This window comes from Pongo pygmaeus, chromosome 5, assembly GCF_028885625.2.
Source record: "Pongo pygmaeus isolate AG05252 chromosome 5, NHGRI_mPonPyg2-v2.0_pri, whole genome shotgun sequence".
NCBI lineage: Eukaryota > Metazoa > Chordata > Mammalia > Primates > Hominidae > Pongo > Pongo pygmaeus.
In genome coordinates, this window is record NC_072378.2 from 10324896 (window position 1) to 10349142 (window position 24247).

The 24247-nt window shown below is 49.5% G+C and overlaps 1 protein-coding gene and 1 long non-coding RNA gene across 6 annotated transcripts; one reads left to right on the forward strand and one right to left on the reverse strand.

Moving 5' to 3' along the window:
- TFAP2A (transcription factor AP-2 alpha) lies at positions 1-23129 on the reverse strand. Of its 5 annotated transcripts, XM_054490061.2 has the most exons (9): positions 23000-23129; positions 22439-22689; positions 13271-13328; positions 12894-13131; positions 9777-9828; positions 7491-7722; positions 5442-5560; positions 3403-3544; positions 1-1666 (listed from the first exon to the last, which is right to left on the reverse strand). In XM_054490061.2, the coding sequence occupies exons 2-9, from the start codon at positions 22509-22511 to the stop codon at positions 1378-1380; spliced, it is 1203 nt and encodes a 400-aa protein (XP_054346036.1). In that variant the 5' UTR covers positions 22512-22689; positions 23000-23129; the 3' UTR covers positions 1-1377. The 5 variants fall into 5 exon arrangements, with proteins under 5 accessions (XP_054346036.1, XP_054346034.1, XP_054346033.1 ...); XM_054490059.2 differs by having other exon boundaries at positions 12894-13328; XM_054490058.2 differs by lacking the exons at positions 22439-22689; positions 23000-23129 and adding an exon at positions 17948-18191 and having other exon boundaries at positions 12894-13328.
- On the forward strand, positions 17282-19171 carry LOC129037857 (uncharacterized). Its single transcript, XR_010126571.1, has 2 exons — positions 17282-18058; positions 18291-19171. It is a non-coding gene; the product is annotated as an uncharacterized LOC129037857 (long non-coding RNA).
- Positions 23130-24247: the final 1118 nt, after the last annotated feature.

Here is a 24247-nt window from a genome sequence, read left to right on the forward strand (position 1 = left end):
AAGCGTATCAAATATTTATTTATCTGGGCAACAAAGGACTATGATACATTGACAGGCATGGAAACTACTGCCAGCACAACTCAATACAATGCAGCTAGAACTGCTTCCAATATGGCCAGTGAAAATACAGAATACCAGGTGGTCCCAAATGTTTGAAGTTCTTTGAACAAAAAGAGAGAGGAGAGAGAGAGAGAGAGGAAAATTCCCTAACCCTTGGTTTAAAGACAATATTCACTTATTGCTCAAATGATGCTTTTAAGGGAGGACAGTGGAATAAAATAAACCTTTTTTCTCCCTACAATACATTAGAAGGATTATCAAACCACTCAAGTTTAAAAATCTTTCCAGGGTCCAATATCACTTTTTTTCTTTCAGTTCAATGAAAAGCTAAATGTAATAATACTAATTATAGATAAAATTTTATTTTACTTTTTTAAAATTTGTCCAGCTGTTTCATTGTCACCTTTAACATGCTACAACAGGGCTAAATTCATGAATCCCAGAGAAAAAAATCCCCCAAACACTGGATTTCTAAATCAGTACCATGAACCACATGAAGAACTAATAGGGAAGATTCAAAACCCACTAAACAAGAGGTAAACAAGATCAGATAAATTAAAAAAAAAAGGCTTAAAACAGACTCACCATATTTACAATTCCCATTAAATTACACATAAATAAATATATACAGAGACGTGAACACTGATTCCCTTATATAACTGCGAATCGTGTTGCCAGAGAAAGTTCAAGTTGGTCGCTTTACCTTAAAGAGGAAAAACTTCTACAACTGAAGACATGACATGGAACTTCGTGTATTTGTGTTCAAGTTTATTCACAATACTGATAAAAATGTTGTCATCATCCTTTTGGCTTTTTTTTTTTTTAAGTATGGCTACAATCTGAACTGAAGTATGTAAGGGAAGGTGGTGACTCAGTCCCATGAAGCGCATATAATTTTTTTTATTTTTACTTTTTTTTTTAGAAAAAAGTTTTTAATTTTTGTTGTTGTTGTTGCTGTTGTTGATTTGTTGTTTTGTTAAAAAAAAAAAAAAGGGTTCACAAACTCGGCAGAACTTTTCTCTGCTGGCTTCACGGCCTGTTCTGTTCTCTGAGGCTCCACATGAGGGCACAGGGGTGTGGGAGCGGGTGGGGAGGTCGAGGCGGGTGCAGAGTCGGAGAGGCTGCCCCACTGACAGTCGAGAGAGCAGTCCCGGAGACTCGGGGGGACCCAAGGGCAGCAGCGGCGGCGGCGGCGGCGGCAGCAGCAGCAGCAGTAGCAGCAGCAGGAAGGGTTGCTGATCCCGGAGCTGTCACCCGCCGGAGGGTGGGCGCGCGGGGGCTGGTGAGGCGTGGGAGGGGCAGGGCGGGAGGAGAGCCTCACTTTCTGTGCTTCTCCTCTTTGTCACTGCTTTTGGCGTTGTTGTCCGTGTGGCTGTTGGGGTTGTTGCTGAGGTACATTTTGTCCATGGCCTTGAGGGCCTCGGTGAGATAGTTCTGCAGGGCCGTGACCGCGGCACACACCGCGGGGCTGCCGAAGCCGTGGGAGATGAGGTTGAAGTGGGTCAAGCAGCTCTGGATGCCGGGCTCCAGGATGGGGTTGGGCCGTGAGTTCCCCAGGGGAGATCGGTCCTGAGCCAGCAGGTCGGTGAACTCTTTGCATATCTGTCTGCAGCACAAGTGGAGCAGAGAGAGAGACATAAGGCTCCACTTTGGGCAGCACTAGCAGCAAAGAGAAAACCTCCCTCCCTGCAGCTACCTCTGCCGGGATCCAGCCGGTACCTGACATGACCCAAGACCCCAGAGACAGACAGTGTGGCCACATGTTGGGAGACCCAGCCACCTTTCAGTGACCACTAAACCATCTCTCTTTACTTAAATGCAAGCCCTTCCTACCTTCACAAATGACTCTCTCTCTCTTTCCTCTCAGATATGTTAAACTTTTATTCCCACCTTTCTCCCTCACACCAAACATCCTAGACATAGGAAACCATTTCACACACTGGAAGAGAAAGAAAGGACTCAGGCAGACCGGAAGTCAGAAACAGTATCTTGCCAACATTATGCTGCAGCCATCAGCCTTCCTATTCAAAATGTCATAAAGACCCTCTTCCCTGCTCCTCTAGAGAGACCTCAGCAGCAGTTTGTAGAATGAAGTCCCCACTCGTTCACCTTCAAATCAAATTCAGGTGAATGTGGACAGAAAGACAAAACTTTACTTGGGATTATTTTGCCTTTAAAAAACAACAATAACAAACAAAACGGGCCCACACAAAAAAGCCCTGTTACTTGGAGATAATTCAAAGTAGTGTTTGGGAAGAAGAAACAGACATTTCAATTTCCCATTCCTCCTCTTTCCCCACATAGCTCGAAATAAAAATACTGCAGAGAAATTGTGAAGATGGGTGTGCTTAGGAAGCCTGGGGAAAGAAAAAGTTGAAATTTCGCAGAGGTAGATGAGGCCTGCACTCAGGAAGCTCTGTCTCTGAATCTGGGAAGCAAGGGCTAGCTGGGGCCTTCCAGGGGCAGCAGCAGCCTGGCCTGGGGGGCTGGGGAGGGGGATGAATGAGGAGCCTGGGCTGGCTCCCTTCTCCAAGGCCAGCTGATGTCCCCAGGCCAGAAACAGGGTCCCACCCAAAGCCTCAGCTTCTGCCCTCTGCTTCCATGCTCTCCTGTGACATCAACTTTGATAATTAAGGGCTTCCAAACAAGCCTTTTAATTTCCAGAAAACATATCAAAACAGTCATTTTCTTTTCACACATCACCTGGAGAAGCCTATTCAGTCCAGGCACCGATGGGAATATAACTTGGGCCATTTTGAAATCTATTTGACTTCTCGCCTGTGGGCTAAAACTTCTGTGGGGTGTGGGTCTCTCTCTCTCTCTCTCTCTCTCTCTCTCTCTGTGTGTGTCACTTTCGAGAAGGGGTTGTGAAAGGAAGGTAAGAAACGGAATAACGGATTAGGGTTGAAACTAGGACAGCTTCTGGCTTGCACATTTTGCAGGCCACTGTTTAATCTTTGCCCTTGGAGAACATATTGATAGGATACAAAAACTGACATAGGTAAGCTTGTTACCCCTTTGAGGATTTGATTCTGGTCTTTCTGAAACAACATAGTCACAAATCCACCCTCAACTTCAATCAAACCCCTCCTACAACCCACTCCCATACACACTCATTAAACAAAAAAAATGAGAAAATGGGACAAATGAGAGGAAAAAGATGGGAGCGCCTAAGAATCCCACCTGCATTTCTTCCTTAACATAGACTATATATAAGATGGTGTTATAACTGCAACAAAGCTGATTAACACAAAAGGAAAACAAGGGAGAAGGAAGAGCAAAAACGATTTTTGTTTCTCTTGACAACAAGACACAGAGACCCCGTAGAGGTAAATGCCTTACTTTGTAGCCAGGAGCATGTTTTTTCTTGTCACTTGCTCATTGGGATCGGAATGTTGTCGGTTGAGAAATTCAGCTACTGCTTTGGCAGGAAATTCGGTTTCGCACACGTACCCAAAGTCCCTGGCCAGGTGGACAGCTTCTCCTGGCAAGAGGGGAGAGGAGGGAGCCAGTGCGAGAGAATGAAGAGTGGGGATCCTAACTTCCTCCCCACTACCAACTCCCTAATTCCCTTCACCCCAGATGTTGCAGGAAACACAAACTACTTGTTTTCTCATTTCAGGCATTTTATTGCCTTCTCTGTAGGATCTGGTGGATGCATTTATCAGGAAAAATGACCACTTCTCCTAGAGGGCCAAGAAGACTTGAAAATGTAAATCTCATCCACCAACCTCCAGTCCCATCCCCCACCCTAAATGACACTTTTCCAAATTCTCTTTTAAAATGCTTCTTGTATTCCAACTTCACACCTATCAACACATTCATAAATGATATTCATAATTACTCTTTGAGCTTTTCTGCAAGGGAACAACTGAGGGTTTACATTTTAACTTGATCACATAAATTATCTGTTCATCCAAACCGATTAACCAAGAGGATTTGAGGGTCACTCCACTGAGTCTGTCTGTGTTGTTGATTTTCGAATCTTTGGTTTTAATTTCCTGAACCAGTTGGTTTTTACTGCAGGGCTTCCTGCCATTAGCTCCAGCTCCGGAAGAACGCATGCGCCAATTAGAGCATCAAAGCCCTCTCCGCAGAGCTTGTTTCCATAAAATGGAGCGGATCACAAACAATAACAGTTCTCCAGAAACTGCCTCCCTGCTACAGAACTCAACCCCCAAACCCAGACGAACTCCACGCTATACCTTAAGACACCGCTACCATTTTCTTGGCTTATAATTCTTTTGGAGTATGAATAGTGGGTTCTCTATGGACTGCTGTGATTTTTAATGTAATGCTACCGTAGTTGAGTTTCTGGCACTGAACAATTGCTGATTTTCTGAACAGTTACATTACTACCAATCTCTGACATTGTCAACAAACAGAATTCATAGGATTCCTCCTCAAATATATGGTTTTAAACATTTTAAAAAATACTTTACAAAGCTAGAACTTAAATTCAATTGTAATATATCTCCTCAAATACAAGATGTAATAAAATAAAATGACTTCTTTAAATATACATGCTAGTTTTAAAATCTGTCTGGTAATTAAAGTAACTTTTTTTTCCCTGTTAGCATGAGACATTTACAATAGGACACAAAGAAAAACAGAGGAGAGCTAGAGATTCATTCCAGTACACCAAAACCTAGGCCAATCTTGTATCAGAAAAACTTAATCTAGAGGCAGCAGGAATATGAGTGGCTTCTGGTGGCAGTTATCTAGAGCAGGGAGTGAGGATAAGGGTTGGCTTTTTGTTTTAAGGCATTTGGAAGGGTGTATGTGTGTTCAAAGCTACCAGGAGAAACTTTTTGCAATGCTTATATTTATCTTTCCATATCCACACCATCCAGAATCAAAAATTGCTCACTTTTCTTCTTCTCCAAGAGAAAAGCACAATTAAAGAGATAAGGGAGCATATGTTTGGAAAACAAAAACCTGAAAGGGCACATAACCCTGAGCTTTCAGGATGGTCTTAAATCAGGACGCAGGTCAAAGATTCCTAAATTAATTCAGGAAGTAATGGTCACGCATTTCTCAAATGCAGATGTCAGAATAACAAGTTATTTACTGCTGAGCCCTTTAAAGGAGACAGAAACTTGGAGAATGTGCAGTTCTTAAACTTGTGCATTGTTTAGCTCAGAATTAGGCTGGGGAGGTGTAACTTTATGGTAGAGGAAAAGAAGGAAGAAGGATGGAGGTATAGGAGTACATGCAAATGTTTCTTTTTGCCATGAAAGAATTCCAGTCACATCTGGCTATATTCTCTGCAAAGATGAAACTGCCCAACTGACATAAAATACAACCAAACATCTGGCCACTAAATATTATCCATTTTCCAAGAAGGAAGTTCCTTCTAGTTAGCAAGTGGATTCGCTTACCCTCTACTAGTGATGTGAGCAGGGTAACGTTGGCAGCTTTACGTCTCCCTGCAGGCAGATTTAATCCTATTTTGTCCAGTTTTTCTCTTAAAGATCTTCCTCCATTTTTAGACTTCGCCCTGTTTCACAAATATATGCGAGAAAGGGATTTAGAAAACACTGGGTTGCTCTGCACCACATTAAAATCATTTTGAAAGCTTCCTAAAATGTGCTTTCAAAAACTGAGAAGCTTGGCCCCAAGACATTTAAAGGAGGGAAACCTAGGAATACTACAGAAGTTCATAGGAGATAAACGCCTGTTAAAATGTAAAGCACCCCCTATGTTCAGTTATTATTGCAACTCTTGTGGCAGGTTGGAAGGTTTTGATTTCCCAACTCTCTAAAGAAGAACCACAAACAGACACAGCCCCATCTCTAGGGTTTGAGGTATTCCTGAGTTCAACTGATTCCTGTATATTTTCCCTGCTGTTACAATCACACCAATCCCAATGGGGTCTTTAAAACTGTCTTTGCAAGATATGCTGTTAGGTTGTTCCGAGTAACCAAAGTTATCACTCTCACGTTTCTTGCTCTGGCTCTAGCCCCAAAGGGAAATTCATTTCGCCAACTGTTTACGTGCCATGTCACCAGCCTAACTGGAAATGTCAAAGGCTGATATCAGCCCTTAAAAGTTTCACTGATTTCAGAGACAATGGAGGCCGTTCTAAACAGATGTCTAAATAGAATCCCATAATCAGAAAGTGGTTAAGATAAATTGTTTAAATAAAACAGCAAATTAATTAATTTCAGATTTTATTCCCTACTCAAGTGCTCTTTAATTGTGTGGATTAGATTATACTCCCCTAGGTAAACAGTCTCCAATATTGGGGATGGGGGAAGGGAAGGAAAAAGCAGAGGGCAAGGAAAAGATCTGTGTCAGTGAAAGATTATAAAGGGAAAGCAAAATGACTGTGCAGGAGGAAGAAAAGACTAGAATGGCTGATGTTAAAACCTTCCAAAAAATGATCTTTATAGGCTTTGTGTGGGATATAGCCACTAGAACGGAATTGCGGGTCTATCAACAGATAGATAAATGAATAACAGTCAAAACAATGAAGTTCTCAGTATTATTTAAAAAGAGAAGAAACATATTACCCGGGTAAGTTCAACACAAGCCCCACAACTCACAACGTGCAGTGGAATCCTAGGGGTAGGAAGCCCACAGCAGGGAGAAAACTGCCCTGAGGGAAGGTGCTTTACCTTGCTGACCCTTATAAAATCTTATCTACTAAATAAATCACTCAGACCTCGCAGGGGTGAGGTAAGAATCCCTGGCCATGTATGTAACAGATGCATTCCTTGGTAGTGACTGCACACAATGCACGTAAACATGCTCGCACGCAGCCTGGCACACATCAGGGCCCCAGTAAATTGGGAATCATCATATGCAAACGCCTATAGTACCGGGGTCTGGAGGTAACAGCGACCGGGGGGCATGGCGTGCGGACTCAAGAGGACACCATTCTCTTCCTTTAGTTAAAAGCCATTCTATTAAAACCTTATACAAGGCACAACCGGTTACCCTCGGAGACCCTGCTCAGAGAGGTAAGGCAAAGCGAGGAGCCTGAGAGGAACTTTTCCTGGGCTTGCAAGGTGTGCACGAAGAGGGAAAAGGTGGCTGCACGGCGCCCCGCGGCTGCAGTGGCCGGGATTGAGCCCGCGGCGGAGCGAGCTGCGCTTGCGCGAGGAGGAGGGCGGGGCGGAGGAGTCCGCGACCGCGCGGCAGCGAACGAGGCGCGCACCAGAACGCGCTCGCAGGAAGGCAGCGGAGAGCGCAGGCGCGCGCCGCATCGCCCGCTCCCCCGCCCCCAGATCCCGCCCACTTGGCTCTACGCTCTTCTCCCCGCCCCCTTTCCTTTCCCGCGTAGGGAGGGCCGCGGCGCGAGGCCGGTTTGCGTCGCCGCCACCGCCCCGGCGCAAGCGCAGTGGTTCCCCAGGCCGCGGGGCGGGGCGGGGAGGGGCGGGGCGGGGCGGGGCGGGCGGGCCGGGCGGGGCCGTGCCGGGCCTCACCTTCGGAGCACTCCGCCCAGCAGCGACGCGTTGAGACACTCGGGTGGTGAGAGCCGCCGCTGCACTTCCGCCACCGTGACCTTGTACTTCGAGGTGGAGCTGAGGAGCGAGAGGCGACCCGGAACTGAACAGAAGACTTCGTTGGGGTTCACCACGCCGCCGAAGAGGTTGTCCTTGTTAATAGGGATGGCGGAGACGGCATTGCTGTTGGACTTGGACAGGGACACGGGGCCTGCGGAGACAGAGGGGAGGCCGCGTGTTGGGCGTCGTGGATCACCCCCAAATCCTGCCCGACCCCGGCCCTCATCCCGGCCAGGGCCGGATCCCAGGCTTTGGGCCACAGTCCCCGCTTTTCCGTCCGGCTCTGAAATTCTGTGGCTCTGCTGCTTCTCTTCCTCGGCCTCGAGCCCCTCCCTGCCTCACCCGGCGGCCGGGAGGCGGCCCTGCCCTCCCCCAGCCAGCCTGGCCTGCGTTTGTGCCTTGACCCTTTCCCCTTCGCCGTCAAGGGTGCTCTCTAGAGATGGGTGGTGAAATTGGTGACCCCTGAGGCTCTGAGCATCCGAGCGGAGTGGGCCCCAGATGAGGTCCAGGACCACGGGTTCAGGTTGCAGGGGAGGGAGTTACATTTGCAAACCGAGAGCAAGTTACTTGTACTTTAGGGGTTTTGCTGGGTGGGGGGTTTAGTGTCGGGGAAAAACTGCTTCGAAGACCCATTATTAAAATCAGGCGACAGTTTAGATGGCTAAAGCACCCTGTAAACGAGCGTTTTAATTGAGGCACCACGCTGGGAAGTGGTGGATTTTGCTGTCCACACCACACGTCCCGTCTTTTTGATAAATAGGCCCTTTCCTATGTTTAATTTTGAAAACGTCTCGGTTTGGGAGATCCATTCCAAGGCCAGTTTTGAACTGCTGAGTGGGGAGGGAAGAACAGGCCTACAGTGGAATACTAGCAATGTGCCCTTTTGTTAAGTAAATACTTAATAGTCCTTCTCTGCTAAAGCGCCTTTATTGGGAAAGTGGATATATATACTTCCTAGTTAAAACCATAAGCTCTTTATTGTTGGACTCACCATTGTTAGAAAAAAAATAGAAGACCTGCAGAAAGTATACTAATGCATTACGTTTCTCAGCACCAATGTAATTCAGATGCATTCAAAACCATTTCAGTACAGTATGCATTGTATTTTAAAATTCCATTTGGAGACATAATATGCACACAATCTCATCACAGTGTTCCTTATGCGTTCTTTAATGGGGATATGCTAGACGTATAGGGAGGTGGGGGGCTCTAGGTTTTGGATAGATCACTTGTGACATTAATAGCTCTGGGGAGGCTAATAGAGACAATAGGAGTTAAACGAACTCTTGAGAGATTACTAATAAAAGAGCCAATTATCATGTCGACTTGGAAAGAGCATCTCTTAAGATTTATCCCTTGCACATCTAATTTGACGTGACAAAGACTTCACAGATGCAAAAATGAAACTTTAAACTAGCTAACAATATACTGATTGGGGTTAGAAATGAGAACAGTTTTATATAGCATCGTCCTCTGGTGGTGCCTAGAATCCTGAAATGTAACATTGCCACCATAACCAAAAAAAAAAGCTGCTACCAAGAGTGAATAGCATTTAATTCAGTGAACTTTATTTCTACTCACTAAACACAATACAGATTACAAATCCATTCAAATAACTTGACACTTTTCTAACAGTTTCTGCTCTGAACAAGTATGCTAATAATCCTCCCATCTTAAAGATACTAATTTTAACCAAAAGCTAAAATTTTGTTAACCTAATTCACAAAGTTCTAAGACCTTTAAACAGCTAACAAGAAACTAAATTGAAGAACATGAATGTTTTTTTCCTCTCCTAAAGAGTGCTTTTTATCATCTGTTCTTACATTAATGTTAAATTATTTGTACTATTTTAGCATTATACACTTCTTAACCCTCATCCAGGCAATGGATTAAACTATTAAACTGTTTCAAAATTGAAATGCCACTTCCAAATCAGTTCAACTACTGTACATTTTGTGTGTTTGTCCAAATATCATTAAACTAAATTAAATGGTCAAATCATGAGTCAGAACAAAGCTAGCCTGTTGGCATTACCAACATACTGAAGGCTGATTATTTAAGCATTGCTGTTCTGTGCCTATCTATTTGCTAATTCTGAGCCTTTAGGAAATCCTATTTGGAAAAAATAAACACAGCTCTGCAAGTTCTTTTAAATAGCACTCTGCCTGTAAGGACATGCTTGGAATGCAGAAGGAAATGGCTTACCTTTCTTAATTACAGTTTGATCTGGGATGTTAATACCCGGGTCTTCTACATGCTGCAACAAAAGGATACACATGGAGGTAAGTGTATAATCAAAACAAAAGGAAATGAATATTCCCTGCAAGATGGGAGGAGGGGAAGGTGTAGAATCAAAATTCCCCCTCCCGTATAATGACATTTATATATAAACATCTCATCTTGGCTTATTGGAATTTGGGGCTTTGCAACTCAAGAGGTTTCACTGCACACCCATGGCCAATTTCTCCTCCTCCAGCAAATAATCCATGTTTAAAAGGGGTGGAGATGGGGAATAAAACTTCCTTTGGAAATTAAACCAAGTGTTGGAGCACCTAATCATTCTCAGTCAGTTCAACATTTAGAAATGTACCTAGCTTTAGATGGGCGCCTCAGCGGCTTCTGATTTTAGCAATTCCAGTGTTCAGGCAGCGAAAGCCAGGGAAACACAATAGAAATGACAGGGGCGGGAGTAACAGGAGAGTGTTGGAAAAGAAAAGGTTTAGGTAGTATAATAAAGAGCAAACACACACACCTTTATGGAAAACTCCACATAAATTTTTAGAAAGACTACTGCCTAAGCCTGGATATGATAGGAATATGAAAATGACCAAAAACAAAAAACCTTTGAGCTTGCTTTCCTGTTGTCCAGCAGCAGGTTTGTCGTCCGTGTGGGGTGTTTTTCTTTTTCTTTCTTTTTTTTTTTTTTTTTTTTTTTTTTTTACAGATGGATGGGTATACGTGTGCGCGCTAGAGTCAAAACGTGATTAGAAAGTAAAATGAAATCATGTTTTCTAATGCAGAAACTGACAGGCAATATAATGTCTGGCTGTGTTTACAAATTAGCACCAGGGCTGCTGAGATAGAAGATTTTGCAATCATTACCAAACACAGGCATTACCATTTAAAAAACTATTACTTCCTTCTCTAGTCTTTGTCCAACAATAATACTGATTCGAACATTTTCCATTCTGTCTTGGATTTATGCTCCTGTTAATTGTGCCTGATCGCAATGATTCCGGGTGGATGGTACTAAGTTGCTTTATTACAGGTTTTATTATACTCAATGCTCTCATTTGTAACTTGCCTAAAGTGCTTCTGGATTTAAGTATAATTAAATTGAGAAATGTTCAGAAATGACTACTGCTGCAGTTCTTGTGTTTTAACTATATGGGGAAATATGATCCCTTTATGCATGCACCCTAAACCCATAAAGTAAATGTAGTGTGGCATAATACTTTTATTTGTGTTATTTCTAGACCTTGTCCATACAGGGAAGACTGTTAAGTTTAAAACCCCACTGAGATATTAATGATTAAATAATTTTCACCATCGATTTGATTTTCTTACATATTTAGCAGTTGTACTTATTAAAGGTTAACTGTTGCAGCAATGGGAAAAAATTGAAAACAACCTTTTTCTTGACCCAAATTCCTTTGAAAGAATTTTTTTCTTAAAAGATGGGGGAGGGAGAGGGAAGAACAGCAACTGGGTTTCCTTGTTTTTGTTTAATCTTTCAGTTAATTTCTCCTACTGACCAATTTTGCCACAAAGAGTGAGTATACAGGTGTTAAGAATTCACCTTGAAATTTTTGCAAAGTAGAGCAATTCTCATTCACAGTAGTTCCAAAAGCTTGCAACATTATTTTGCAATTCAAATATTTTCAAAGAACAAGCAAGGAAAAGATTCAGAGTGCTTTGGGAAAGGGAACTAAAATAATCATAACTCCCAGTTCATGTTTAAATTGCTCTTATATAAATTAGTGCTCCTCTCACTTCCAAAAAAATGCACTGTTAAGTATCAGTTTCTAAAAACATGTAAGTATGAACACACACATACAGACATACAGTGCTCACTAAACCTTATACTGGATCAAGTGCCCACTTTCCTGCCTTCCATGCAAGGGCTGCTAAACATAACCAACAAATTTCAGTGACTAACTGGGCCACATGAGAGATGTAATAAATTTTCTATTTTCCTATGGAACTTAAATAATGTTTTAAATTCACCAAGCAAGCAGGTAAGTTCATCTGACCATTTTCCTTACAATCTAATGTAGTAATCATTAAACTGTCAACGGACATACTGCTGCAATATTTGATGCAGTAATTTGAAATAGCATTTTAGTAAAAATCACATCCAGATACATTTCCTCTCCAAAGAAAAGCAGCTTTAACAGAAGCCTTTACAGCTTTAATAAAATTATTGGCTTGCTCTAATTCCATTTCAGGAAGGTTGTGAGGAAACCATAAATACATAGAATTGAAGCAGAGGTACTGGTTTAAGTTTAATTCCAGAAAGTATTTTCAAATTATCAATAGCCTGGTTTGCATTGTAAATAGTAAATGTGCTAATGCCATGCTTATTTAGAAATCATTTTAAACTGCATTTATTGATAACTAAATTAGAACTCAAATAATGTATTACCCAATAGTCTCAAAACATTTAATTTCATATGGGGTGTAGCAGGTTCTGATAGGCGTTGGGAACCTAGCTAATGATTTATGAGGTCACCACTTAGCACCCCTAGGAAGAAGAAGGCTGCATTTTAATGTCCCTCTGCTTGGATTTGCTACTTAGTTTTTCTTTAATCAGGATAGGGTGTACACATAACTTTTAGGTTTCACTTGTGCTTATAAAATCCGGTTAAAATGATCTTAGTGTGTCTTTTACACTTCCTTTTACATTTTGAGGACATTTAATGAGCCCTTTTGGTTGCATTTAACATCATTCCCAGGACAGGGAGAAATCTCCACGCCAGACTCAGCGGTGGAAGTAGATCTTTTAGCAATTGAGACAGTTTACTGTCGTCGAGAGAAAGATATTGTTAATGGTGACATTCGTCTGATTTATCTGTGTTGGTGGAAATGGTAATGCAGGCATTGTTTGAGGGAGCTCCAGGAACCATTGTTCTGGGATAGAACTCGCAACTACTTTGTGTGGTTCCTCAAAACGTGCCCCCCTCCCCGCCCCCGAATAAAATGTTTTTATAAGGAAATATTGGGGAGAACCCGGGCCCACCGACTGTATGTTCCAGGTATCCTTTCTCGGGTAGATGAGTAGGGGGCTGTGTTCCCTCCCGCGAGGGTTGCGCGGCCTCTTACCGGGACCTCCTCGATGGCGTGAGGTAAGGAGTGGATCGAGAGGTCTCCGAGTCCTGAGCTGAGCGCGTGTGGGCCGTGCAGGAGGTCCTCGTGCCGCCTGTAGTCCCTGCGAGGATCCAGGCCCGACAGCTGGTGAGGCAGCCCCCGGTGCGTGTGCAGAAGCCCAGACTCCTGGCTCTGCCTCTGGCCGGGCCAGCCTGGGTGCTGCGGCTGCGGCTGGGCGTGCAGGGGGTTCAGGCTGTAGGGGTCGTTGACGTGGGAGTAAGGATCTTGCGACTGGGGGTAGATAGGCTGGTAGGGTGGGGGGAAGTATGGGGGCTGGAAGTCGGCATTGGGGGTGTGGGACAGCGGCGGGGCGCTCGTGTAGGGAGATTGACCTACAGTGCCCAGCTGGGGCAACCGTGCCGTCCCGTTGCTGGTGCCGTCGTGACGGTCCTAGAAGAGAGCGAGAGGAAACGTAAAGAACAAGGAATCAGGCGTCGAGCTACAACTATCCACACAAAATCCACTTGACAAGCCTGCGTGGGAAATCGCCCGTTCCTGTTGGCTGGCCGCCGGGAAAAAATCAGCTCTTAAGTTCTTTTCAGGAAATACCCTCAAGTGAAACAGACCCAACAACGCAGAGGAACTGTATATGGAGGGGGCACAAGAGACTATTTAGGGGTTTCTTTCAAAGAGGGGAAAAGATAGATAGAAAAGGGTCTCCTGGAACACAGCCCATTAAACTGCAGCGTGAAACCTCTCTTAAGCAAAATTAAAATTCCTCCTAAATACTAAACAGAAGCGGCCTTTTCTTTTCCCCCGATTTGAACCTGTCTGCCACTGCGTTATTGTTTATTCTCTTCCATTTATTTGGAGAGAAAAAAAATCATAAACGTTCAAAGACTATTACCGTTTCATGACTACTTAAATAGAAACATATTTCGCAGAGGGGCTGTAACGAAAACACACGTTTAAATTACCAGCTTAAAGAAGGTTTTAACTGCAGGATCGGGGTCTGTCTTTTCCGCTTCCTCAGTTAGGAGCCTTTTTCTCGACAGAGTCGATTTATGGTTTGGATAGGGAAAGGGGGACGTCAAGTCAAGGTTTAAAATAGAAAGATCCAGCCTTATTGGGTTTAAAAGAGAGAGGTGCACCCCGGGGCAGAGGCCCCCCCGCCCCTTCCACCCCAGCCCCAAAGGGAAGAAGAAACGCCTGACTTTAGGTTTCTCTATTGAAATTCACTTGCAAAACAAGCGAACAGAGTTGATTCCAGAGACCGCGAACCCTCGGCGGTTCGGCCGCAGGCCCCGAGGGTAGGGGGCACACCGGGCTGCACTTTTCCTGCAGACAGATTAAGCATCAAATGTTGAGAACATCTCGGGAACAAGTGAAGACGCAAGGAAATCAAGATAAACGTGGGGAGAAACACGCCTTGGGAAGCCGCGGCGAGGTAGGTCTGAGTGCTCGGAGAGGTCGAGCGGGGGCTGGGGTAGGGGGTAATGCACTCGATTTAGGGATGAAAAAGAGCGAGAGAAAGGCGCAAGGTGGGGTGGGGGATGCAAATGGAGGGGGTGTCCTGAAGGAAAGCTGGGCGTGAAACCCGAGGTTTCGGACAGCTCCACGGCACCAGGTTTCCAGAATCCAATTCCTAAAGAAACAGCAACGGGGGTGGGGGTGGGACTCACCATGGCTGAAAAACTGTGAACTAACATCTGCGAAGAGTCTGGGGTAACGAGTCAGGGTGGAAAAAAACAAGCAAGCCTGGAGCGCCCGGCTGCCCCGCCGCCCAAGCGCGCCCCACACAAAAGGCGCCGAGAGCCCCGCGCCACCCAGGACTCCAGTCACGGCGCCGACGCTCCCCGGAGCGCGGGAGCCCGGCTTGGATCCATCCGAACTTGAACCACCGATTCGCGCGGCGCCTTCAGCTGGTCGAACCCACGGTCTCTATCCTGCCGCGACTGGTTATGATTCAAAGTTCTTTAAAAATGAAAAACCCCAAAAAAGGAAAAAGGAAAAAGTATGTGTGAGTGTGTGGGTGCGTGCGTGTTCCTTAATCCGTGTCTCCCCCTCTTTTCTTAGCGGCGGCTTCGCTTGAGCTTCTAATAACCGCGCTGGGCAGCGTTCCTGGAGCCTCCTAATAGCAGATATTCATGACTATTAATATTACACGAATACTTAATAAGGGAAGAATGCCTGGAAATCGAGCGTGAAGCGGAGAGGCAACTCGCGCCGGAGCCGGCTCTCAATGCAGTCCATTGACGGGAGTCTCAGTGTAGCAAATCAGAGTGGGGAGAGGGAGCGCGAGAGACAAAAAGCGAGCGAGAGAGGGAGCGGGCGAGCGCGCGGGGGGCCGCGGTGCGGCGTCTGGCGAATCACAGGGAAGGGGCAACATTTTAAAAGGTTGCAGGGCATGCAAAAGTGAAAGAGAAAGAGGCAGAGAGGGAGACCGAAGGAGAGAGCGCAGAGAGGCAGAATGTGTCTGCGTGCGTGTGTGAGAAAGAAAGTGTGGGCGAGGGAGAGGAGCCCGGGGTGGGGAGAGGGGAGGGAGGGAAGGAGGGAGAGCCCGAGAGGAGGAAGGGAGGGAAAGAGGGAGGGAGGAAGGGAGGAAGGGAGGGAGGGAAGGGGAGGGGGCCCAGCCGGAGCGCACGGAGGGGGGAGGCCGCGGGGGAGGGGGAAGGGGAGAGGAAGCGAGCGAGGACAATCAGACCTAAAAGGCTGGGGCAGACCTCGGGATGCAGCGGGGGTCGTGCGTAGCGGGCAGGAGCTGCTGGGGACCGCGTCCGGGCGCTCGTGGGGCTCTCGGCGCGGCAGGCGCTTCCCGGCCCTGTCTGGCCGCGGGCTCCGCCGCTTCGCAGCCGAGTCTGGGACTTGGGACTCGGCTGCCTGCTGCTGCGCGGCTCCTCCATGACCCGGCGCCCTGCCCGGGACCGGCCCGCTCGCTGCCCTGGCCCTCTCCTCGGCCTCCTCTTGAGCTTTCCTCGGACAGGGGCACCGTGCGCTCCCCGGCCACCGTCGCTCTGCCCTCGGCTCTCTGGAGCCGGGGATTCCGGATCCGGAGCCGGGATGCGGGCCGAGGCGCGCACAGACGCTAGGCGGCCCAGCCCGGGCGCCGCTGGCACGGGCTCGCGGCTCCCGGCAAAAACCCGTCCGACTGGCTGGGCCGCTCCCGCCTGACGCCCCCCCAGATGACACGACTAGCTCTCCCGGCGTGCTGCCTTTGCCAGTCTACCCGCCAGGTTGTCAGAACAAGCGGCACCTCGCCTCCTGCGTGTCCCTACAGAGCCCCGGCACAATCAGACTGCCCCAAGCCAGCTCCGAAACCCGAAATCCCCGCTCCGGCGCTTGCCCGCCACGGCCAAAGTTGTGGAAACAGCTTTGACTTTATTATCCTCTCTCTCTCCTTATCTTTTTTGCCTCGCTTACACACGCATTCACACTTGCCCCCACAGGATCCCTCTACGGGTGCAAGTTCATCCCCCACCTAGCCACCCACCCCATCCAGTCGGCACCTAGAGCCCCACGGAGGTTCGGACCCCGCCCGCCGAGGGCGCCCACACCTGGAGCTGGGTTTCGGCCTCTGCGAAAGTGAAATGCCCAAGCCTCCGGCCAAAGCTCAGACCAGTACAGTATGAATTGTCCTATGAGACTGAGGGGCTCAGTTTCATTCCTACCTGCCCGCAAAGCTCGCCCCCAGCCTCGAAAACAAAGCGACTGGTCTGACTTGGGGTCCCTGCGCCCCTCTCCCAGCGCGACAGGACCCCCCCCAGGGAAGAGCCAGTACCCGTGGGATGTCACCCTGTCCCCATCTACCGGGGTGGGGGGCCTGAAAGGAGAACGATTTAAAATAATCTTAAGAAAGAAAAGGGAGGAGGGAGCGGGTGACACATCGTTCACATAAACCCAATTTCTGGTTTCGAGTGAAGTCAAGATCTCCGCCCCTGCGCCTGCACGCACACCTCATGCCTAACATTCTCAGCTGCAAATGCCAAAAAATAAGAAAAAAAAAACCCAGCAAAAGTTGGGACTGCCACCTATTTATTTAGGTAATCTCCAGCCCTACACACCCCAACCCCTCTCTCGGACTCATTGCTCATTTCAGTGATGGTTGTAACCGTTCCCAGCGCCTCCTGCGGGTGGACAGGTCGCGCTAGGGTCTCCCTTGCTGCCTCGAGAAGGCGAGCTCAGGGGACTCTGGGTTTTAAAATGGGTTCCAAAGCGGCGCTCTCTGTCGGCCCAGCGGGCTCGCGGCACCAGAGGTGGTCCGCAGCCGCGCAAGGATTCCCACGGTCGTTCTGGGCTGTTGCAAAAGCTGGTGCTCCCGCACCCAGCAGCCAGCAGGCTCGGCGCAGCACATCTCCCCACCCCACCCCCACACACCCCCGTAGGGTTCGTCGATCCTGTAGCTCAGAGGGAGAAGCTACTTAGAACTTCGTGAAGCACAGAGGATCTGGAGCGAGCCCCGCAGCTGGGATCAGTGGTCTTAAGTTGAACCCGCTTACAGGAAGATGCAGCCCAGCTCACAGCGAAGTGTGGGGGCTCGTCTCTAAAGCCGAGAAGGGAACCGCTTTAGAAATGGGGGTGGGGGGAAGAAAGGAAAGAAAGAATGAATGAATGAATGAATATAAAGAAGAAGGAATATTAAAGATCGGAGAGGAAGTTGAAGAGAGAAAAGAGTTATCTCTTTCCTTTCTGTTCCTGGTGACTTGGGCCCTCAGAATCTCGATGAAGATAACACGAGGAGTGCACAGGCAAGTGCCCAGTTGCCAGCAATTGCTTCAAAAGCCCATGTTCTTCTCTTCGCCCCATTCTTAGGCACAGCCAAAATTGGTCAGAAACGGGAGTAAAGTGGGACACGGGCTTCAAAGTAGGGAAACCAAAGAAGGGAGCATCCACGTCCTCCCTCTCCAGCTTCTCCCCCGCGTTCTTCGGGCGAATCCGAGGGACGGGCGCTGCGCTGGGGAAAGTTTGTCCCACCCGCGTTTCGCAGCTGGTTGCAAGGAGAGGAGGAGGAGAGGGAGGGTCAAACTCGGAGCCTGTGGCTGCACGGATGATCGAGCCGGCGTCGCGCTTACCTCGCAGTCCTCGTACTTGATATTATCCGTCAATTTCCAAAGCATTTTCATGGATCGGCGTGAACGGATATGCCCCTCTCGGTCTCGCACCCAAGTGGAGCTACTCTCTGGGTAAGCGCAAAGTACTGGCTGCCGGCGGTGAGCGCAGGAGGAGGAGGAGGGAGAGGAGGTGGAGGAGGAGAAGGAGAAGGAGGAGGGCGAGGAGGAGGGCAAGGAGGAGGAGGAGGGCGAGGAGGAAGAGGAGGGCAAGGAGGAGGAGGGCGAGGAGGAGGAGAGAAGGGAAAGAGCTCCCGTGTGCGCTCGGAGATCTCCCTCTAATGGTAGAAACTTTTCCCTTTTCCAGCTCTTTACTAACAGCCTAATCGCCTCATTAGCATATCAACAATAGTCCAATTGCTCGCCAGTACCACAATCTGCCGCCGGCCGCTCCGACACAGGTATAAAGGCCTCTCTACGCCGCGAACTTGCTTCTAGAGCGCACTCCAGCCTGCGAACTGATAAAACCTTCCTCGAGCTCCGCCGCGAGGCCCTGCCCCAACACCCCCTCTCTTACCCCAATTCCGCCACATTCCCCTTCCTTTCTTTCTCCGCTTCCTTTTCTCCAGAGATGCCTTCTGCAAAGTCCGGCACTGCTCAAGGTCCAAGCGCCACGCCTGGGGCCCGGCTTCTAGCACTTCTCCCTTAACCCTGCTACCACGATCCGAGCTGCCCTTTTGGCCCCGTGCAATTTTATTAGAAATCATTATCCCTTTAGCAATTAAACATAACCACCAAACCAAGACCGGCGAAGTCACTCCGGGATTTTTTCCCAACAAGGGATCGCCTCCGCTCGAGGCAGCCACCCCCTCGGGCCGCAGCGCCTTGGGAGTTTTATTGGCTTTGAGCTTTCCCCCAGGTTGGAGATTCTGCCAAGCGGCTCCGGTGGCTCTGCTGGGGTTTGCAATCCCTTAATTGCGGCGTGTAAAATAAAAGTTGTACCCTGAAGAGGTTACTTGACAGCTCCAGGGGTTAAACAATTTTCCTCCTGTTTGTGTGAAGCTAGGGCCAACTGACAGTTCAACTTGGTGTTCAGGCTAAGGTTTCCTAGGTGCAACGTGGACACGAATACAGGACTCCTATGGAACTGCACACCCGCTTCTGAAGTTCAGCCTAAATACAGACGTGTGTGCCTGCAAGTCTAGATACCGTCTCGTGCATGCATCAAAATAAATCACCGGGAACCGACTCTTAGCTGTGTTAATCTGCTCTAGTTTTCCCAAGATTCCCCTTTTTAATTAAAGCAGGGAGAGTTCCTTCATGATTTGGTGATACTACTAACGCGGGCGTGCTCTCGAGGCAGAGCCCGGCTGCCGCGGAACCTGGAGGCCTGGGAGCCACCTCCTCGTCCAGATTGGTCAGTCCGGGCTTTTGGACTCCTCACCGGGGCCTGCTGGGTCCTCTGGGGCTTTTATCTCTTTCGTTTTTGGGATTTTTTTTTTTAAGTAAGTAAGAAAAAAAAAAGAAAAAAAGAAAGAAAAGGACCTAATGTGACACTAGGAAATACAGAGTAATTAATTTTCCTGGCTGAGCTTCCTCGTTTGTCCTCCAAAAGAAAGTTACCTCTGTCTTTTCTCTCTGCTATATGTACAAACTCCTTAACTACACTAGGTCGCGCCTCAGAGTTGCTCTAGTAAGGACCTTTGTTTCATCTGGGCTTATTTCTCGATAATCTCCAGGCCTCCCAGATTTCCACCGGGCGTCCCGAAAAGGGGATGGGAACTGTGGCAGATTGGAGCATTCCCTCACAGGTGGAAGGAAGGCAGGAGCTGGGAGAACTCCCCATTCCACCCAAAGTTGCAGAAGGGGAATTCTCCCTCCAAACACCTCAGCAAACTCCCCAAACCTAGCAGAGCAGGCAGAAAGCTCCAAAAAGCTAGAGAGAAGCCAGAGCTGGCAAGGGGCCTTACAGCCCCAGGAAGCCCTCCCCATGCTCTGGGCGCTCCCTTGCCCCACCTGAACTGATCACAATTCCTCGGCTGAACCGGGCTAGAGGCTTGGCGCCGCCCTCCGTCCAGAAAATGGTCGACTTTCCAGGTCTAGACCCTGCAGGGCTGTCCCAGCCTGTCGCCAGTGCAGTGGTTTGAAGTCAGGATCTGGGCTGCCAGGAGCACCGACACCCTCCCAGCAGCGGCCATAGCCTGAGCAGGCCAAATCCTAGGCCTGAGAGCATGGGTTTTTAAAAACTCCATAGACGTCGCCGCGGTGTGCTTAAGTGAACTCCAAGTTTCGCTTTCTTGCCCTCTGCGGGCTTGGAAAGGCTGCCCTCCATCCTCTGCAACCCCATTTCAACCCCCCTTTCCACCTCCCCGCTGCCCCGCGCCCAACAGATCTCCGGCTCCGCACCCGCCGGGGCTGCTAAACTGTTGTTGTATTCCTGCCGAGGGCGCCATTGAGGTGCAGATTGGGACCTGCCGGCTCTGGACTGCCGCCCCCGGTGTAGGCGCTGATGAAAGGCCCGGGCGAGCGCCAGGGTCGCCTCTGGAGCCAGCCGAGCTGCATTTGTTCCAGCGTCATTACCACGCTAAGTCGCTTCGTTGCACGTCAATGCTCCGGCGGGGCCAGAACCCCGGGACAGCAGCGCCAGGCCTGGAGTTGGGGGTCGGAGATCCAGGCTTGACGTAGGGGGCATAAAAAGGGCGTCGCGGGGAAGAGGGAGTATTTGTGTGAGAGACAGAGTCACAAAGAGAAAGAGACAGTGAGGGGCCAGAATGACTCTATTTTCTCCGATTGTCAATGCCCAGTGGGAGCCGGGAGCCCAACAGGCCCAGCCCAGCAGATTCGGCCCCTCCGGGCCCCAAATCCGCTCGCCCCACCCGAGATCCAGGCCTCCAGCCACCTGCCTAACTGTGAGCCCTCAAGAGCCGGGCCCGCGGCTCCCTTCTTCCTCCTCCTGCGGCAGTCTCGCTGCTCTCAAACCTTAGTCGAACCCACAGAAGGCCCAGTCCCAGGCCAAACCTACTCAACAGGCACCTTCTCAGACCTAGGAATTCTGCAGCGGAATTCACTGGAATTTGAGGAGAAAACCCAAAGACTGCTCCGAAAGGACTCCCCCAGTCTTCAGCCTCCAAATAAGAGAGTTAGGAAGGGCCTTTAGCCCACAGGGGCAGGGAGGGAAAGGTGTGGATTCCCGAGATTTGTCTCTGGTATGGGATTTGCATCCTTAAACCACGAGGTTCGTCTAAACTTGCGGATGAAATACCATTTAGTGAGGCTTAACTAGGGAGAAGAATATAAAAGAGCTCACTCTTGATAAAAGTAATAAATACAAGGGAAAAAAGTACAGAAGGCAAAAGGCCTTTCTCCAACTCCAGGTAGCTTACTGAAGACTGCACTTCTCAGAACTTTACTTTTAATGGCCTAAATCTGAAACAAGAGAAATAACTCGACCAGGAGTAGCAAGGCCTCAGATTTTGGGGGGGGGGAAGTTCAGGGCATTAGATTCGAATTGTTCCCCGGGCTTTTGGGCACACAGAATCTCACCCTAACCAGGCCTCTTGGTTGGGGCGAAAACAGGGCCTCGCGGTTCTGATGATGAAATCGGCGACAGGCAGAGCCTTTTACCGCCACCAACCTGGCCAGAGCCGCTCTGTTTCCCGAAGGGAAAGTGTCTGGAAGTTGGAAGGAGAGCGCTGGACAAATGCTTCCTTGGCCAGGGTCGGAATCCGGGGCTCAGGAAGGACAGGAGCCAAGCCTTGGATGCCTTGTGGTGCCCGCGGCCTAGCAGGGCCAAGTTCCGCAGGCGTTGGTTTTGGCAAATTGGCCACCCCCCTGCCTCCTTACCCACCATTCACACACTCCCTCATCCGTAGCCCAGGCGGCAAAAACCCATTTCAGGAAGTGGAGTGAGTTGGTAGCTAAACTTCGGGCAAACTTTTTATCTCCCAAAGAAACACGCTGCCGCCGCGACCCAGCCATCCGGACTCCTTTCCATTCTTCACACATCCTAGATCTCCCGAAATCTGGGGATACCAAGAGAGACAGGTGCACCAGAACCTGTCCAACACTCAACCCTGGGGTCTAGGGCGAGGCCGCAGGCGCAGCGGGCTGAAAACCTTCACCTCCGCGCACCGCAACCCCAGGCCTGCTCCCTCCCCCCCCTTACGAATTAGTCATCCTCCCAAGTTTCTACTTGAGGTGGGAGGGGGGTGGGGGAAACGGCCACAGCACAAACCACAAGTGACCCACCAGGCCACCTGTGGAGCGTGCGCCGGACTTCCCCGGCGCCGGGCCCCGCGGGCTGCGCGCTTTGCCCCCAGCACCGCAGTCGCTGCCTGCGCTCGGTTTTCCTGTCTTCGCTGTCTCCTGGGAGCTCTCCTGGGCGCTGCCAGGCGCGCCTCACCTACGACTCCCCTGCCCTGGGCCACGGCGCTTCCTCTCCTCCTCCCCGCTCCGGCCCCCTCCCCTACTCCACCCCCGCCCACCTCAACCCCAGCCAAGGCAAACCCCCCGTACCTGCCAGTCCCCCATTTTGGCAAGTATGGACATCGCGGCTCGGCGCTCCTGGCGACTGGTCCCCGCCGGGCATGGGCTGGAGGGCTCGGTCGGGCCCGCTCCCTGGAATCGCTTAGGCAAATCCTCCTTTTTTACCTGCTCACCAACATCTCACCTGGTCATAAAGAGCTGGGTTGCTACCTGCCGACGCATGCGCGCTGGCCCAGGAATTCACTCCGCCAGCTGCAGTCCCAGCGCCGCACGGAGCTGACCTGGGAAGTGATGGATTTATAGCCGCGGCAATCTTGCCATCAGCTCCAGCTTTTCCCAACAGCCCCAACCCGCTTTCCCGGTCAGTCCCTGGCCCGGGAACCGAGGCGGACTGACTGCTGAATGTGCTGGGTGCGATGCGAGTGTGAGTGTGTTTTCGCACTCCAGTGGTGCGGCATCGACAAGCTCGACCCATGGTTAGCGTCCCCTCGGAACTTTCGAATTGGGGGAGTCTCCTCTCCCGGGTGGGGGTCGGGGGTTGGGGAAGGGCTAGACCGGTAGAAGCGTCCAGACCCCATGATCCCCGCGCACCTGGACACAGTGGGGACGGGTCGCCGTCTCCGCCTCCCCACCCGCCCACGAGGTGAGGTGCAGGGCACGGCTGGCCTTAGCGGATCTGACTCTGCCAACCCCGGGGCCACTTCAGCGTTAGATTCCACATGAAACTGTTGCTCAATAGGTGAAGACGTTCATGATTCTGTGTGACTTCTGGCTTCTAGGTTTAGTCTCCTCCCATCGTAGAGAGAAAGAGAGAAACTCTACACATACATACACACACTCACACACTCTCTTACACATTCACACTTAGCACTTCTGTACAAAGGTCTACCCCCTTCTTCCTATTTTCACAGTTCCCTTCCCCCTCCCACTCCTCTATGTTTTCCAGCGCTTTATCTTTTCCATTTAGAACTTTTTAAAGGAAGAATGGGGGCGTTGGTGGCTCTGGATGGGCAACTGAGGTTTGGTTTAGGGTTTGCTTTCCCATGACAGATAAAATCACTGAAGTGATTTCACCGCTGCTTCTAATTAGAGGGGAGCTTTAAAAGAAGCCACAGGATTTGGGGCTCCCGGAGCTCACCTCCGTCAGGAGCCGCACCTGGCCAGGAGGGAGGTGAGGGTGAGGAGATTGGCCTCGGGCCACACTCTCCCAGAGACGGTGCCAGTCCCATTCCGGGGCCATGAGATCCAATTGTCCTGGGTCTAGGCCTGGGGCGCCTGGGGCAGGCCCAGTTACCCTCCCGGGCTGCTGTCGCCGGGACTTGGAGACGAACAAAGAACCAGTTTTAAATCGTCTTCTCTGACATGTCAGGCAAATATGTGTAAAAGGTCAGCTCCACGCTGTGAAGCAAAGACCTGTCCCCCAGGCACCAAAACCTCCCCTTTCTTACCGTGCCCGAGAGCCTCCGACCCCTGGGCCCTGTCCAGGAGGCTTTGCACCCTCTCGGCCTTCCCAGGGGTGGGGTGGAGGTGCCTCTCCCTGGAGTCCCCTTATCGGTTCCGCGTTTTATTCATCCCTGGGCTACAGGACTTTCATCCCAGTGCCCATTCTTTAGTTGATTTAAAACTTTCTGGGACCTGCCTTAGAATCTTGCTCAAGTCTGGGGGTTTCTGTTGGTAGTTTTTTTGGTTTGGTTTGTTTTGGTGAGAATTTAAATAAATTAGATGACGTTTTAAACTCATAAGTACACCTTCCTTGGCTTTTTCCAGTCGGTGGAAATAGGGCGGTGACTAACTTTTCAGAGTGGAAGACACGCACGAAGGGAGCACCTGCAGCTCTCC

What these genes read in the sequence shown, in the direction of transcription:
- TFAP2A (XM_063665794.1), bottom strand. Translation starts at nt 15,781, where the DNA reads ATGGAGGAGCCGCGCAGCAGCAGGCAGCCGAGTCCCAAGTCCCAGACT. An exon ending in GACCCCCGCTGCATCCCGAG is followed by an intron (nt 13,329 to 15,601) that starts GTCTGCCCCAGC and finishes GCTCTCTTCTAG; the next exon opens with GACCGTCACGACGGCACCAG. An exon ending in ACGCCATCGAGGAGGTCCCG is followed by an intron (nt 9,829 to 12,893) that starts GTAAGAGGCCGC and finishes CTTTTGTTGCAG; the next exon opens with CATGTAGAAGACCCGGGTAT.